At 35.3% G+C, this 15,506-nt stretch overlaps 1 protein-coding gene across 4 annotated transcripts; it reads left to right on the forward strand.

The window, feature by feature from the left end:
• Positions 1–4,015: 4,015 nt before the first annotated feature.
• Positions 4,016–14,686, forward strand: LOC108991730. Of its 4 annotated transcripts, none has more exons than XM_018966107.2 (9): positions 4,016–4,087; positions 4,949–5,149; positions 6,864–7,190; positions 7,339–7,561; positions 9,276–9,419; positions 9,510–9,634; positions 10,984–11,188; positions 13,083–13,336; positions 14,307–14,686. In XM_018966107.2, exons 2-9 carry the CDS (start codon positions 5,040–5,042, stop codon positions 14,476–14,478), a joined length of 1,560 nt encoding a protein of 519 aa, XP_018821652.1. In that variant the 5' UTR covers positions 4,016–4,087; positions 4,949–5,039; the 3' UTR covers positions 14,479–14,686. The 4 variants fall into 4 exon arrangements, with proteins under 4 accessions (XP_018821652.1, XP_035550896.1, XP_018821651.1 ...); XM_018966106.2 differs by lacking the exon at positions 4,016–4,087 and adding an exon at positions 4,099–4,395; XM_035695003.1 differs by lacking the exon at positions 6,864–7,190.
• Positions 14,687–15,506: the final 820 nt, after the last annotated feature.

Below are 15,506 nucleotides of genomic sequence, written 5' to 3' on the forward strand. Positions count from 1 at the left end.
ATTCAGTCATTTCAATTATTTTTTAAAAACTATCTGACAGATTCATCAATACAAACTCTCAATACTAAATTATTGCCCAATGCTGAAAATGGCATCTTCCTCTCAAAGAGGAGAATCTATCTAAAATCCTCAGCTCCTCTCACATAAAAACTACAAAAATGCTCACATAAAACTGTAGAACTGTTACAACGCCTAGAATTATTGCCCAACCTGGTGCCTGCGTCTATAATTTTTCATAGTATATTGCATGAAGCCAAATAAGTTGAGGGGAAAGAGAGATTTCGCAACTAACAATTATTAATCACAAACCAACTTCTCTGTGTTTACAGAACTGTAATCTGGGCATTTTATTAATCTTATAAAGACTTTTAATAGACTTTATTTTTTGAAAGAAACACAAAAAATGGAAAGTTTTTCTATGTAGTCGATGCTCAGAAGATTGACCTGCTTTCTTACTTAGATTTGAATTTGTACATTTCTTTTTAAGGGAGAAAAAAAAGAGAAAAAAAAAACCAGCACAATCTCGTGCAACACCAGAAGAGCATAATCAGCCGAAAGGTAAAGTTTTTCCACAGTAAGAGCTGGCCCTCTCATCCGTGAGAAACAACCCAAGTGAACAAGTACTTTGATCTGTTTCCTAGCAATTATCACCTTGGATATTGACTATGCTCTACTTATGGAATTCTTTTCTCAAGAGGAGGCTTCAAGCTTAGGAATAAGACTTCGCCAAGCATTTGCAATAACATTTGCCAGACATGCCTGTCCTTTCACATAAAACTAACCTCCTAACACATCTCTCTCTCAGTAAGAAATATTTTCATAGAGTTCTTCACATAAAACTAATCAGATGAACAAAATCAAAAGTTTTGATCTTGGATCTTACTTGATTCGACATCGAGGGGCAGAACGCACGAGATCGATTTTGAACTGAAATTTCTTGCTGAAAAACTGCCGACAAAGGTCTCTTTCCTTACCTTTTCAAGCCTTTTTCCTTTTTTTATTTTATTTTAATATAGACGATGAGGAGGCATTTAGCCACATTAGAGGTGTCCACATACATGCATAAATTTTACCTGTATGTAGCAATTCTATATAAAATAAGCTATAATTTAGAGTAAAGTGGTAATTTAATAGTTTGGTAGTCAAATTATAGGAGTAATGTAAATTAAATATTAGTTAAATGAGTTTAATAATTAAATATTAAAAGATAGGATTTGACAAGACACTTTGAGAAAATCTGCAAATTTAATATTAATTAAATTATTTTAATAATTAAATATTAAAAGATAGGATTTGACATGTTTCAGAGAGAACAATTATTTATATGAGTTAATGGTAAGATTGCTATTTTTTACTATTTTGAAAAAGTGCATTGAATTTTCACTTTATTACAAATCCAAAATTATATTACTATGTCTATCTCGATTTCTAATTAAAAAAAAATGCTAATAAAAACCTAATACATGGCCATTCATTTCTATGTGCATCACTTTATTCAAAATACAATAAAAATATATTCTTATAAAATCATTAAAAAATAAATAATATAAACCTTCTTTTAGGAAAAGATAAAATTGACTCGTCCTATAAAAAATAGTTATCAAGAGATAGAGAAGAAATTTTTCCTGTATCATTCCTATAATGAGTCGAAGTGTTAATGTCTAAAATTTGCATAATAGGCTGCTGGAACAAAAGAAATAATTATCATCAGCCTACAATGATAATTTAGGCTTCAATACAGTATTCTTTGCTTTTATCCATGAAATAAATAACACATAAGCAAATAAAAATAAATAAAGAAACACATGAATTTACGTAGTTCGGCATAATACCTACGTCCACGAGTTGTTTAGTGGCTAAATCTACTATAATAGACGATTTTACAATCTCTCATGACCTCACATATATTACAATATAATGGAGAAATTTAGGGATGCTCATTTGGAATCATTGTGTGTGTAGTGGAGTCTGTACGTAAGGAGCTTCTGTGGAGAACCTACTAAATTTGTGGGATCTCCTCTTTATATAGATGTCTATTTCTTTGGAATGATTTAGTCAACTTAACTTGTGAACCCCTTTCTTTTTAGAAGTCTGAGTCAACTTGTTTTTATCTTTTATTGGCTTTCACTTAGCTTGAGTTTTTACTTTATTTCGAGACTAAATTATAAGTTATTGATTTGACCCCTACACGAAAAGTTGTGCTCATCGACCACCTTCGCGTAGGGTGATGGCAAACCACCTTGCAAGGTGGCCTGTACCACCCCCACAAAGGGATCTTCGCCACCATCTTGTTTTGAGGTTTTGGGCCATTTTAACCATGATGGTTCTTTATTGAGGGGGTATATTTTTTTAATTATTCATATGCTTTTAGTTTTCTAATGAAAAATATATATTTTTATTATTATTTAAAATGATATATTGCTGTGGAAATAAATTGCCAAATATTGAAATTCTATTATTTTCATATCTGACCACATGACAATTGTCTTTTAGAAATCGAATCCTAATTAAGAATTTGTTAAAAGTTATGACCATATTCTAGCTAACTATTTTTGTTTTTTAAATTATAACATCAATCTAAACATTTATCAATGTAAATAAAAGTCAACTTCTTATTGAATCATTTGCTAGATTTTAATGAAAAACAAAAGATACAAAAATTAGAACAACTATTATGAAAATAAAATAAAAAGAGTAGTGCTATATATACTTACACTTTTAAGTATAACTCATTTTATCAATTTTATTTTAATTTAAAATTTCATAATTTTCAACATATCAATAACTGACATATGGAGAAATAAGTTTTTTGTAAATTTTTCTTAAGTATTTGTCAAACAAAAGTTATCCAAAAAATTATTTTTTTAAATAGTTAATAATTTTTTAATTTTATTGAAAAATGCTACTCATCATTCCTACACTATACACAAATATGTGATTTATTATTTTTGTCATTTTATTTAAATACATATATTTACACATCAATATTTATGTTTAAATAAAAAATTAAAAATGCCCCCCTCCCAAAAAAAAACAACATAGACAAGAGGAGGGGGCTGGAGCTTTAGCTCCTCCCTCCCTCTCTCATCCCTCCTCACTCTTCTCTCTAGTTTTTATTTTTTTAATTTTTTTGGTTTTGTTTGTTTTTCGTTCATAGTAAGGCGAAATGCATATCTGTTATTCTTCGGAACCAAACGACCACCACGCGCCTTATTGCAAGATTCCCAAGGTGCCGATCATTCAGATTGACGAAGAATTTCATTGAACGAAACGAAGCGTGAGCCACATGCGAGGCCCAAAGTGTGTGCATGGCATCCACACGACACACCGCAAGAGGAGCTCTATCGCCATCACGCACGGCTTTTTTGGGACCAGGGCCATTGATTTCTTCAGACATGACATTCCGCCGTACTTCTAGGATGGCTCATGTCCCTCACTCACCACCACAGCCTCGATGTTTGTAGTTTTGATTTTCTCTAAGGTTGAAAATGTGAATTTACAGCTTTCCAAGCTGTAATTCGCTATTTTCTCATGTATCTTTTAGTTTTCTATTATTTTCTTTGTTTTAGGTTAAAATGAAAAAAGAACACATAGTCTCTTGAATTTTTGTCTATAGAGTGTGTCATCTAAGGTTGTTTAATTTTGTCTTAGGACATAATTTGAGATTTGTTAAATCTATCTTAAGACAGAGTGCTCTCCCAAATGGTTTTTCTGCAGAGAGTTATAGTAATGGATTAGTCTATGTCAATCACAAAGAAATTTGTATATTGAGAAGCCTTAAAAATAGTAATTGGCTTGTATTCTATATGTCTCAGGTTAAAATTGTAATGTCCCATTACATATGAAAGGAATTTGTTCTATCTTAAAAAATAATAAAAAATAAATAAATAAAAATAAAAAATTACATGATGGTGTTGTGGTGGAAGAATCATAAAAATGATTTTTCTTTTATAAAATCCAACGAACAAATACATAAAAAAAATTTCTCAAATATTCTTAAAATGTCACTTATCACCGCGGGCCGTAGTTACCCATGTACTGACGAAAGTAAGAAGAGCGAGTCGTATGAGTTGGAGAAAAAAACCAGGTACGCACAAATCCAATCCTCCCAATCTTCTTTAGCTCCGAGTTTTTGTCTGATCAATATCTTCTCCGTATTTGCTACCTCTTATCTCATACATAAATCTCGTAAAACCCTTACCCAGTTACCCTAAATTTGACTTCAACATTGCTTTGACTCCACTCCAGCCTCTCTCTCTCTCTCTCTCTCTCTCTCATATTCTCTGCCTTCTTATTTAAGTTGGTCAAAATTATTGGTTCGAATCGTATCCGTCATTGGTAGCTGCATTTCGTGCACGTCTTATGAAGCATTTGGGCTTTACTTTTTTAGTATATGTAAGTGATTGAATATGGATCTTAATGATTTTGGTTATATTTAGTAGCGAGAAATTTTTTTTTTTTTCCCTAATTTGTGTCAAGTTGTTGCATTATCCTCATGTGGAGAACGGAGCTAACCCAACTTGAGAACTTTATATTACTGATGAATTTGAATCAGTAGATGTGTTCAAGTAGATTCACATTTTTTGCTTATTTTGAATGGAAGTGTGTGCGGGTTCTCGAAATGTGTGTGTTAATCTGGGGTAGCAAAATGTGTGGTTTTATGGATTACAACCGATAGAAAGTTAGGTTTCCTCTATACTCCGGGATGAATGAGAAGCGCAAAAAATAAAGAGTGCTGCAATTTCTTTTTGGCTTTTCGTTTTTCTCACTTGAACAGCCTTACAGAGCGGTGGAAAGCTAATTTCTCTTCCTTCAATTTATGTTTATAACCTTGTGCTTTTTTCAATAATTATTGGTGGATTTTTTTTTTTTTTTTTGCTGCATTTTACATTTGACCCAGTTTTTTATGGGTTCTGGAAACTGATTATATTGTAATGGGTTTGCATAGGATCTGATATGGTAGCTGTGTTCATTCAAATGTATTCCAATATGCTTGCGAGCTATGCAATGTTTTGATCGAGGATATAGATATTATACCAATGACAGAATACGTGGCTTCACCATCGTGTGTCAAGCTTCGTATGCAGAGATGTTACATCAAGGAGAGGGGTTGCATGGCCCGGAACACTCACTTCAGGATAGCTCAAAGGTCTATTTGCTTATTTCCTTCCTGGCCTTTTACTCTGCACTTTTGTTGCTCTTGTGACTTTGGCCCCACACTCGGTACTCTATGCTTTTGTGATTATGGCTTCACTATCTTTTTCTTATATGTAAAATAGAATTTTATTGAATCAAATGAGTAGGCATAGCCCAACTACTTAGGAAGTATTCAAGAGGAAACACTTAGTGAGAATTAGGGCTTGAAAAAGAAACAAGAAAATCATGAAATCTAGCTCCATTGAAATCAATAACAGATTCCCATAAGAATAAAGCATTGAAAAAAAATCTTCTTAGTTCTTCCATTGAGCGTTCCCTATTTTCGAAGCTCTTGTCATTCCTCTCCAACCAAATGCACCACATAAGATATAAGGGAACCATCTTTCATACCGCTGCAATTTGGGGATTACCTTGAAGACCTCTCTAGCTGGAAAGGAGATCCACCACCCTCCTAGGCATTACCCACGAAGCCCAGTTCCTTGAAAATATCATCACATAAGACCCTGGCCACCTCACAATGGAGTAAGAAATGATGCATGGATTCACCACCACTAATTAATAAGAATAATCCTCTGCTTCCTTAAGAGGCGGTCCAACCAAAGAAGCAACCTTAAGAGGCACCTTACTCCTCTAAATACCCTTCCAAGGAAAAGGGTTATAGTTCTGGCCTGTCATAGCCTTGTACACAGACTGAACAGAGAATTTCTCTCGGACTGAATCCAAATCATCTTATTTATCACAAGACTACCTGTACTTTTAGAGTACATCAGGCTGAAAAATTATGTAATAGCACCCATATCTCAGTCCTGAGTTGCTTTGAGAAAACTGACATTCCATTGCAAAGAACCACTAGGACTTTCCCTTAGGTCTGCTACTGAAGCATTCTGTTTAAGTGCAATCTGAAATAGAGCTGGGAATGCAACCTTGAGATTTCTATCTCCACCAAGTTTCTAATGCCAAAATCTAATCTTGGAGTCATTGCCAACTGCAAATCTTAAGTGTCTAGCAAAACTTCCAAATTAAGTACTCCCATACTTGGAAGTAATAATAGCCCTCCAACCCCTGGCTCAAGTGGTAAAGGCTTTGGTCTTGGTGGTATGCTCTCTCCAAGTCTAAGGTTTGAATCCTCTTGAGTGCAAACAATTTCTAGGGGCATTGGACCAGGGAAACTTCCCCTTGAATTACCCAATATGCACTTGCGGAAAACTCCTTGTTGAGGGCTTGTGCATCCCCGGGATTAGTTGGGACTTTGTTCTCGGATACCCAGTGCCAATTAAAAAAAATACTTAAAAAAAAGTAACAGCCCTCCATAATGCCTCCCCTTTTTTGGGGTATTGCTAAAGCCACCCTTAAGGAGAGCCTTGTTAAAAGCCCTTAAGTTTTGAATCCCCAAACCACCGTGGCTTCACCACCTTTTTATGCAGGTTGTATGTTTGGTAAAATTGTTCCTTTTGTTTTTAAGAAGAACATGGAACAACGTAAAATGAATTTCAGGTCTTCCGTGCTACTTTTTTTTTTGTGGGGGGGCACATAATGAAAACCTCAACTAAGCCAAATATTCTATTTGGCCCTGCTGAACACATGTTTTTAGTGTCCTAAATAATGGGAAATCTGTTATTTTAGATTCTGGTGCATTTTTCTAGTTCCTTTTCAACTGAAAACTAAAGTGACATGATATTTGTCACCCTCCCATTCTATCTTTGCAGTTGTAAAAAGTATCCACATGGAAGCTGTCAGGTTGTCCAACCCTCAGGATGGAAAATGTTCAAGCTTAGTCATAATTTCTCAAATTTGAAATTAAGTGATTGTCTCAGAGAGACTTCCTTAAAGTCTACGTGCTTGGGGTCTTTGGTAAACACTGATGGTGTAACAGCCGCTGATTGGATACCTGTTATTGATCAAGTGCTCTTGATCTCCAGTGTATTGCTCACATACATTGCTGGAGTTACTCCAGTTCGGAAGTTTTATCCAAATTTTCCAAAGAATATTTACAATGATGATGTGATCTCTGAAGGCTCAAACTCTTCTGGTAGGTAAGGGTAAGCATGTCAAAGATGTCAAGATTGAAGCATATTTCCATCAGACATAGATGACTGTTTTTAAGCTTTAAGGATAGGAGTGAATGCATTTGATTTTCTATTCCTTTTTTCTCTTAGTTACCAGAGACTTATTTTGTTTCAGTGCCGCGAAGGACAATGACAAAGTGGATTCAAAGTATGCCTTGGATGTGGTGAAAGGAAAACTTTTGGGCTCTCTAAATGCTCTTGAAAATGGCCATAATTTGGGATACAACAGTCTTGGATTTGAAGAACATCATGCCAAACAACCTTTAAGTGTGAATGCTGTTGCTGAGGGCCCAAGACTGCGTTTGCTGTGGGCTTCGTTTCAGCAAATTGAGGAAGAAGTAGGCACCGTTGCTATTTTTTTTCCCCACTACGGTCACTTTGCTGAACTCTTGTTTACATTAATCGAAACTGGGCATTTTACCTGCCTGCATGACCAGTCACACTGGTCAGAAATCGTTCAGGGAAAAGAAGAAAAAGTAAATTTTCCAGAAGTTCTTTGAGAATGTAATTTTAATAATAATTTACTCAGTCTAGACTCATTGGGATTACATGATTATTTCCTTTTTTGTGTCCCTGCACGGTATCATTTCTTCCTTTTGTTGGGAAAGTGAGATAGATACCTCACTTGCTAATAATTGTTCAAGAAGAAACTTTTGAGAATGTAAGAAATACATAAGGATAGATATTCTTAGGTATATGTGTGTGTATATACTTACAGACACGTTTCTCTGAATGTGCCTTGGTACAAGTGGTATGTTTAGATGGAATTAATTGAAATTAGGGTCCCATGGCAAGGTTTCATTCAATGTTTAGCTGTCCAGTTGATTCTTGTTCTAACCAATATTTGAGTTATATTCCATGATATTTGGCCGATACTTTTTGTTCCAAAATTTTGAATATTTTCCTAAACAGATATGGCGAACCTTGTAAGCTTGGGTCATAGAATGATAGATATTCTTGGGTATATGTGTGTGTATATACTTACAGACACGTTTCTCTGAATATGCCTTGGTACAAGTGGTATGTTTAGATGGAATTAGTTGAAATTAGGGTCCCATGGCAAGGTTTCATTCAATGTTTACCTGTCTAGTTGATTCTTGTTCTAACCAATATTTGAGTTATATTCCATAATATTTGGCCGATACATTTTGTTCCAAAATTTTGAATATTTTCCTAAACAGATATGGTGAACCTTGTAGGCTTGGGTCATAGAATGAAAGATTAATCGTAATATTGAGAATCCACATCTTTATTTGATCCTGATATTTTTCTGCCACTGGTATCCTTCTGAAGTTTGACATTTGTATTCACCTAGTATTTTTTTTGCACCTCACATTTCCAAGATTGGCTGATTTTGTAAATAAAATCATAAACTGTCCCCTTCCATTGTTTTGGGTGCTAGTAACTAGTCCCAAACTGCTAGAATTGCTGGTTGAAGTCTTCCCTGATCAAATTTATAGTAGTGAACTAGGGACCAAATAAGCTGTCTAGAGGAAAAGCTTTTTCTATCATGTAGAAAGATATATGTAAAGCTAAGAGTGAATATAAGCAAATATAAGCATTTTATTTAAGAGCTACTTTTCATCGTAAAATTTGTCATCCCCAGTCCCACTTGGGGTTGTGGCACATTTCAATTGGCTTCTTATATCAATCACTTAAATGGAAATCACTTAAGATGTGCCACATCACCGAGTGTAACTGAGAATGACAATATCTAGGATGAAGAACATCATTACTCTTTATTTAAACTCCATAAGAATGAACAGTTACCTAGATAGTCAATTTAAGATTTTGTTCTGCATTGTGGGACCTGTATGACCTTTACAAAGCTGCAAGCAATCTCTAATTTTGTTGCTTGTATCATGAAGTACAACTGGACCATAATGAGTTGTCTTTATTTCTCTTTGTTTGCAATGAGTCTCTTACACTACCTTGTCAAATAAATATTTAACACTTTCAGTTGTTTGAATTTATTTCCTTTTTCTGATTGGTAGTTGTTTGAATATATTTCGTCTACTCACTGATTAAATATGATTTTATTTTATTTTTCAGGTGAATAAAATCGCAAAATATTCTGAAACTAAGATGGACAATTGGATGACAGTTTTTGCTGGAATCATTCAAAAGTCCTGTCACCCTATATGCGTGGCATGGTTGGGAAAGGAGCTTTGCCTCAACGAGGGCAATCCTAACAATGTATATTGGGACACTACATGTACCACTTTGTAGTTTTTGCAATATTTAGCAAGTTGAATGAAATACCTTTCTTGTTACCCATCTTGTCAGGCACTTGCTTCTCTGATATTTGAAAAGTTAAAGGGAGATGATACTGTTTTACGGAACATCAGAAAGTCAGGCAAAGGAGATCTATATGCAGAACTTTTGTGCTTTCTAAGTTCTGGTTCTCTCAGGTAAATTCGGTTTTATTATCTGTGTCTTGGTTGTGTCTCTCCTAAACATGTTAATCAATCATTGGGATTATACCATGTTTGCTAATCTGCTTAAGTCCTCGTTACGGCATTCCATTTATCTTCTGCAATTTTTTTTTTTTTTTTACTTATGTCGGGGAACCTCTCCAAGGCAGGGCCCTTCAGACCCACCACTGCAGAGTAAACCCTGGTCCCGTACGCACCCTCAGAAGTTTCCTTACACGGAACTGATTAAATCGCTGGCTTATTCACCAGGGGGTGTGTCCCCAAAGGATTGTTTGCACCCACGAGATGTTGAACCTTGGACCTTGAAGGGAGTGATACTCCAAGACCAAGGCCTTCACCACTTGGGCCAACCCCTTGGGGTTTTCTGCAAAATTTGATCAATAGTTTTTTAGAATACTCCTTCGCCACCCGAAGTATGGTTACAAAGAACATTTTTTAGGCAAGTGACATTAATTGCTCTTACGATCTACTCTGTTTTTTTTTTTAAGTTTCTTCTCACTATTTTCTTCAAATGTGGATCTAGTTGTATTGTTTGTAATGGCAAATGGTGTTGGGATAAATCTAAAAGTTTGAATTGTATCTTTTAGCAATGGACAATAATGGGGAGTATAAATGTGGGACCGAGTAAGATTAGGACATAGTATTTGGTATTAAAATTAGGATTTCGTGAAGAGTAAAATGTATCTTACCTGCCTGATTCAACCAACTTTTGGATAACAAGAAGGCGAGTTGATCTGCTTTGATCCGGGAGAAAGCCCAGTGGGATTATTTGCTAGAATTACACTGGCAGCATTTACTGGATGTCGGATGACATCTCAAATAGTTGCCTTAGTTTAGAATTATGCTGACAGAACCCTTAGGGGTTGTGGTAAAGGCCTTGGTCTTGGTGGTATGCTCCCTCCAAGATCCCAGGTTCGAATCCCACTGGTGCAAACAATTTATAGGGGTCATCAAATTGAGGGATTTTTCCCTTGAATTACCCAAGGGCACTTGCGGGAAACTCCTTGCGCTATGCACCCCCGGGATTAGTTGGAATGCTGTTCCTAGATACCCGGTGCCAATAAAAAAAAGAAAAGAATTACGATGACAGCATTTACCATATGACGTCTCTGATAATTGTCTTAGTTTTCTATGCATGTTTGTGTAGCAATTTATGATGCTAGATTTGTTTACATATTATGCTGTACGTGGTATGGTTGCTTGTTTTTAGTACATTCTTGGAGAGCCTTTGAGATTAATGTCACAACTTGCTTGCTTGTTTGCATTCCAATGTCTAACCAAACTTTATCTGGTACTTTCATGCTTACATTTATGTGTTTTAGCAGGGAGGGCTGCTGTTATGACAAAAACTTATTTATTTTGCATGGAACTTCCATATTGGAAGATATGGTGATAACTTTAGCTGATGGGATTGCGAGCATATTTTTGGAGCTAATTTCTGTGGATGGCAATTTCTCAGATAAAATGAATAGCCTTGGTCTGCCTTTGTGTACTTTGTCAACCCGGGCACTCCAAAAATTACGTAATGAGGTATAATGTTTGTCAGCTTAGATTTGAGTATTGATTCTTGTGCACAACTTGTTCCTTAAACTATACTTCTAATTTGATGTTGTGTTTGTGTTCAATGCTCCTCCTTCAAAATATATATGGATGTAAAATGATTATTAAATGGTGAAGAACTGGACTGCATCAGTATTAACGTTAGTAGATTTTCTTCTTTCTTTCTTCTTGCATTTTCCTTTTCCTTCTCTTCTGACTCTATAACTCATTATTTATTGGGCATGCTTGCAGCCATGGTCTTACATCTAATATTCCAGCTTTTATTTTTTTTGGACTTTACATTTTTTTGATAACTCATTTTTTTGGACTTTAACTATAAAAAGAAACTTGTATTTTTACATTTATCTCAAATATAATTTTCCCATACACGAGAGCTAGTTATTGGTCAGAGTACAAGGTTCTTTTCCTACAGCTAGGTAATATGTATTCCCTCTATAATGTTGTGATGCATTGAGTGAGCCAATTATATTGACCTGCTGTTTATGCACCATGCCGTTTCATATTTCAAGCATTCGACAATCTAGGCTTTAGATAGACTCTGCTAAATCCACTTAATTCTAGTCCTAACTACTTCCAATAGGCTTTAGAATTGTACGTGGCTGTGTTATTTATCATTTTATCTGCTCTTCATGGCTTGGGGACTGTAAATGGTGGTGGAGGGGTGGGGGATAGGGATGAAGCCAGGATTATAAGTTTGGAGGGGCCGGGTACTTTAGGTCTAGAATAAATAGTTGTTGAATTAAAAAATTTTAGGAACACCCTTAACAAATTGATAAAAAAAAAAAACCCGGCAAAATAAGAAAGAAAAAATAAATTTCAAACTTGGCATTCTTCCATGAATAGTGGTAATTTTACATCTAAGCTTTTCATATGTTGCAATTCTGAGAAGATGTTGGACTATGGAAATGATCTATATAGGACTTATAAAAAAAGAGGTAATATATGTAAATTATAAACTAAGTTTTGTGTTTTGCTGAATTAATATATAGCATTAAGTCATATATTTAAAAGTTTTTAAGTGGCGCAATTGCAGACTGCGTAGCCAGCTATCTAGTGAACTTGAGGTTTTTTGTTAAATATGTTTCACCCAGATAATTACAAACTTTAAAAGAGAAATAATCTAATATGATTATTATATTTTAACTTAATTTCTTGAAATAAAACAAGAAAATAAAATGTAGTTACCACAAAATTCTAAATGAGACCAAATTCTAATTTGATTATATATATGAACAATTTATTAAACAATTGTTGACATTTTGCAAGGCACCTCTTAAGACTAGCCATTTAAGAGCATTGGCCAGTGCCAGTTATGAGTTTTGGACAAGAACAAGAACAAAAGTATCAAAAACTAATAGAGAGATAACAACTGAGCATTGGCTCAAATGGTAAAGGCCTTAGTCTTGGTGGTATGCTCCCTCCATGTATAAGGTTCAAATCCTCTTGGGTGCAAACAATTTCTAGGGATCATCGGACTGGGGGAACTTCCTCTTGAATTACCTAAAGTGCACTTACGGGAAACTCCTTGTCGAGGGACTGTGCACTCCTGGCATAAGTCGGAACTTTGTTCTCTGACACCGAGTGCCAATCAAACAAAAAAATAGAGAGATAGGTAAATTAGATACAAGATTATAATATATATATATATATATATATATATTTGGGTTAGAGCCTCGGGGGACCCAAGGTCCCCCCTTGCCGCCCCCCCTTGGCCTCATCCCTGGTGGGGGAGATTCGGTTTTGAGAAAAAAGTGGGGGGATTTTTTTTTCTAAATGTATGATGTTATATTACTATCGGAATAATGATTGTTCGCCGAAAAGTGCCTTGCCAAGACTTATAAGTATTTTTTCTTTTTAAAACTAGGTGGCTTTGAACCAGTGGCTGTATCAAAATGTGGAGGCAATTGTATCAATGTACGAGGACCGGTTTGACCTATGCACCCTTAAGAGCCAACTTATTGAGGTGCCAAGAAATAGCCAGACTGAGAACAATAGTTGGTGGAAGAGGATTACATTGCAAAACTCTGAAACTATGTCATCTCAAGTACATCATACTGTGATAAGCCGAGTCTCGATGCCTGTAAAGCGGATGAAGGAGTTACGGGCCCTGAGAGGATGGTATGTTCTTTCTCTTTGCCCCAGATTTTTTGCAACCATCACTGCTCGATGCAACCTTGAAATGGTAGGAGATGGTATAAAAGGATTGCTGGTCTTTCATTTTTAATTTACCTCTAAATATTAATGGAAGCAAGAGATTCCTGATCTTAAATTCAACTTTAGGAGTACGTTTGGATAATGAGGTGATCTCAGATGATCTGTAAATAATAGTAAAAAGGTAATGATAAAAGATTAAATAGTAGTGAAAAAGTAATGATAAAATATTGAATAGTAATGGAGTGATCACTCCACTATCCAAACACAGCCTAATTACACTTGCCTGATTATGTTAGCAATTTTACCCTGTACTGGAGAATTTCGCGGATTTGAAAACTTTTTAGACATGCTGCATGAGGGGATATCTTGAGGTGATCCAATACGTTGTATGTTTGAGGATTTCAATTTAGGAAGTTTGATCATGTTTTGAGTTGACCTGGTATGGTGCCAGCGAGAAGAAATTAGTTGGTGCTTGTATAGGTTCTTGAGGAAGACAAGTGACTTAAATGAAGATAAATTTAATTTCATTGGATGAATGATTTCGGGTTTTAACTTTTAACCGCTTGAGGGAACAGAGCATGATATTTGTTGCCCCTATAGGATTTGAATCTCAGAAACTCTGTGCATTCAATTTTTCCGACCAATATCAGATGAGTTCTGTTACAATTCTGCTCCATTATATCCCTTTCTGAAATTATGGTGGCAGATATTTAGGCCAGATTTTGCCAACTTTTAAAGTAAATGCACATATGTAGTCGCAATGCTATCTAAAGAAAAAACTGATGTCTCGTCCCAAAAGCTGGAGCCAAATGACTGAACATTGTAACTTCAAATCTATTAGTTTCTGCTACAACTTAAAATTTTATTCGTTGGTGGTTCTGAGGTTGCATGAGCGGTGTTTGCCTTCTGATTAATGTTAATTGATGTGTCGCAGGAGATATTACTTCAGCCTATTGCTTGAATTATCTGACATTAGCATGCCATTGATTAGAGCTGTGATTGACAAAGTCAGCGATGCGATCTCATTCTTTCTAGTTTCCTTGATTGGGAGGTCATTAGGACTCATCTATACTGGAATCAGGCAGTCACTGCGATGGAAATCATGACATGCAAATGGTAATTATTGTTGTTCATTGAACGTTCCCTTTACATATGTTTGGCTTGATGAGGCACTTGGCATTCAGAAGAATGTGATTTAGAATTCTTCAACGAAATCTTAGCTTTTCTTAACTGGGCCATTTGAGACTTCTCTTATATCCATTGATTACTACACTTAGAATCCGAATAAATTTGAGGTTGGCATCGGTTGTGTCAGAACTCCTATCAGATGGACCCTACTCCAGTTTGTGAGAATCTGAATTAACTGGTTGAGGGATTCGTTTTGAGAGAATGAAATTGGACAATGTGTTTTGAGAGAATGAAATAGTACCCTGCCAAGACTATCTTATTAAGTCACCAATTATTTTAGAAGTATGAATAGATGGAAAGAGGTATATTTTATCATTTAATTAATATTTTAACGACCTTCATACGCAGACATGTCCTTAGGAAAGAGTTAGTTAATAAAAAATCCACAATTTGAATTGAGGTTGTCAGTTCTATTGCATTGGATGTATTTGCCTCCCAACTTTGGAAGCTCATGATACTGTTAGCACATTCAACTTTTATGCTGTACAATATCTGACATTTTCTCTCTTGTATAGCTCGAAATACTGTTGCACTTTTTTTTTCCATATATTTTAGATCGACTACCTATTTCAAATGTAATTGAGATGATCTTTTTCTTAAGAGACATTTGTAAAACTAGTGACTTCCATTTAATGAAATGTGAAACCTAATGATTTGGCTAAACTAATCATCCGTTAATGAAGGAAATGGTGGCAACAGGAATGAACATGAGATAATGACAGGCACATGTGCTATTACTTTGTAGAAGATCACAAAAGCAAAAGATCATTTGGGTGGATAATCCTTGTGCCCTACCTTCTTTACATGATAAACCTCTTTTGTTAAGAAACTTCTTATTATACACTAATCAATTCATGGTGTCCATACCTTTAAATAAAGCAAGTTATCCACTTCAAGGCTTTGCCTTTTAAATGGCCTACTTACAGAGAGCATCATCATTATTGAG

Source organism: Juglans regia, chromosome 10 (genome assembly GCF_001411555.2).
Source record: "Juglans regia cultivar Chandler chromosome 10, Walnut 2.0, whole genome shotgun sequence".
Classification (NCBI taxonomy): Eukaryota; Viridiplantae; Streptophyta; class Magnoliopsida; order Fagales; family Juglandaceae; genus Juglans; species Juglans regia.

Coding starts and splice junctions, on each gene's coding strand:
- LOC108991730 (XM_018966107.2), top strand. CDS start 5,040: ATGACAGAATACGTGGCTTCACCATCGTGTGTCAAGCTTCGTATGCAG. Junction 9,635..10,983: donor CTAAGTTCTGGTTCTCTCAG/GTAAATTCGGTT, acceptor GTGTTTTAGCAG/GGAGGGCTGCTGTTATGACA. Junction 11,189..13,082: donor TCCAAAAATTACGTAATGAG/GTATAATGTTTG, acceptor TTTTAAAACTAG/GTGGCTTTGAACCAGTGGCT.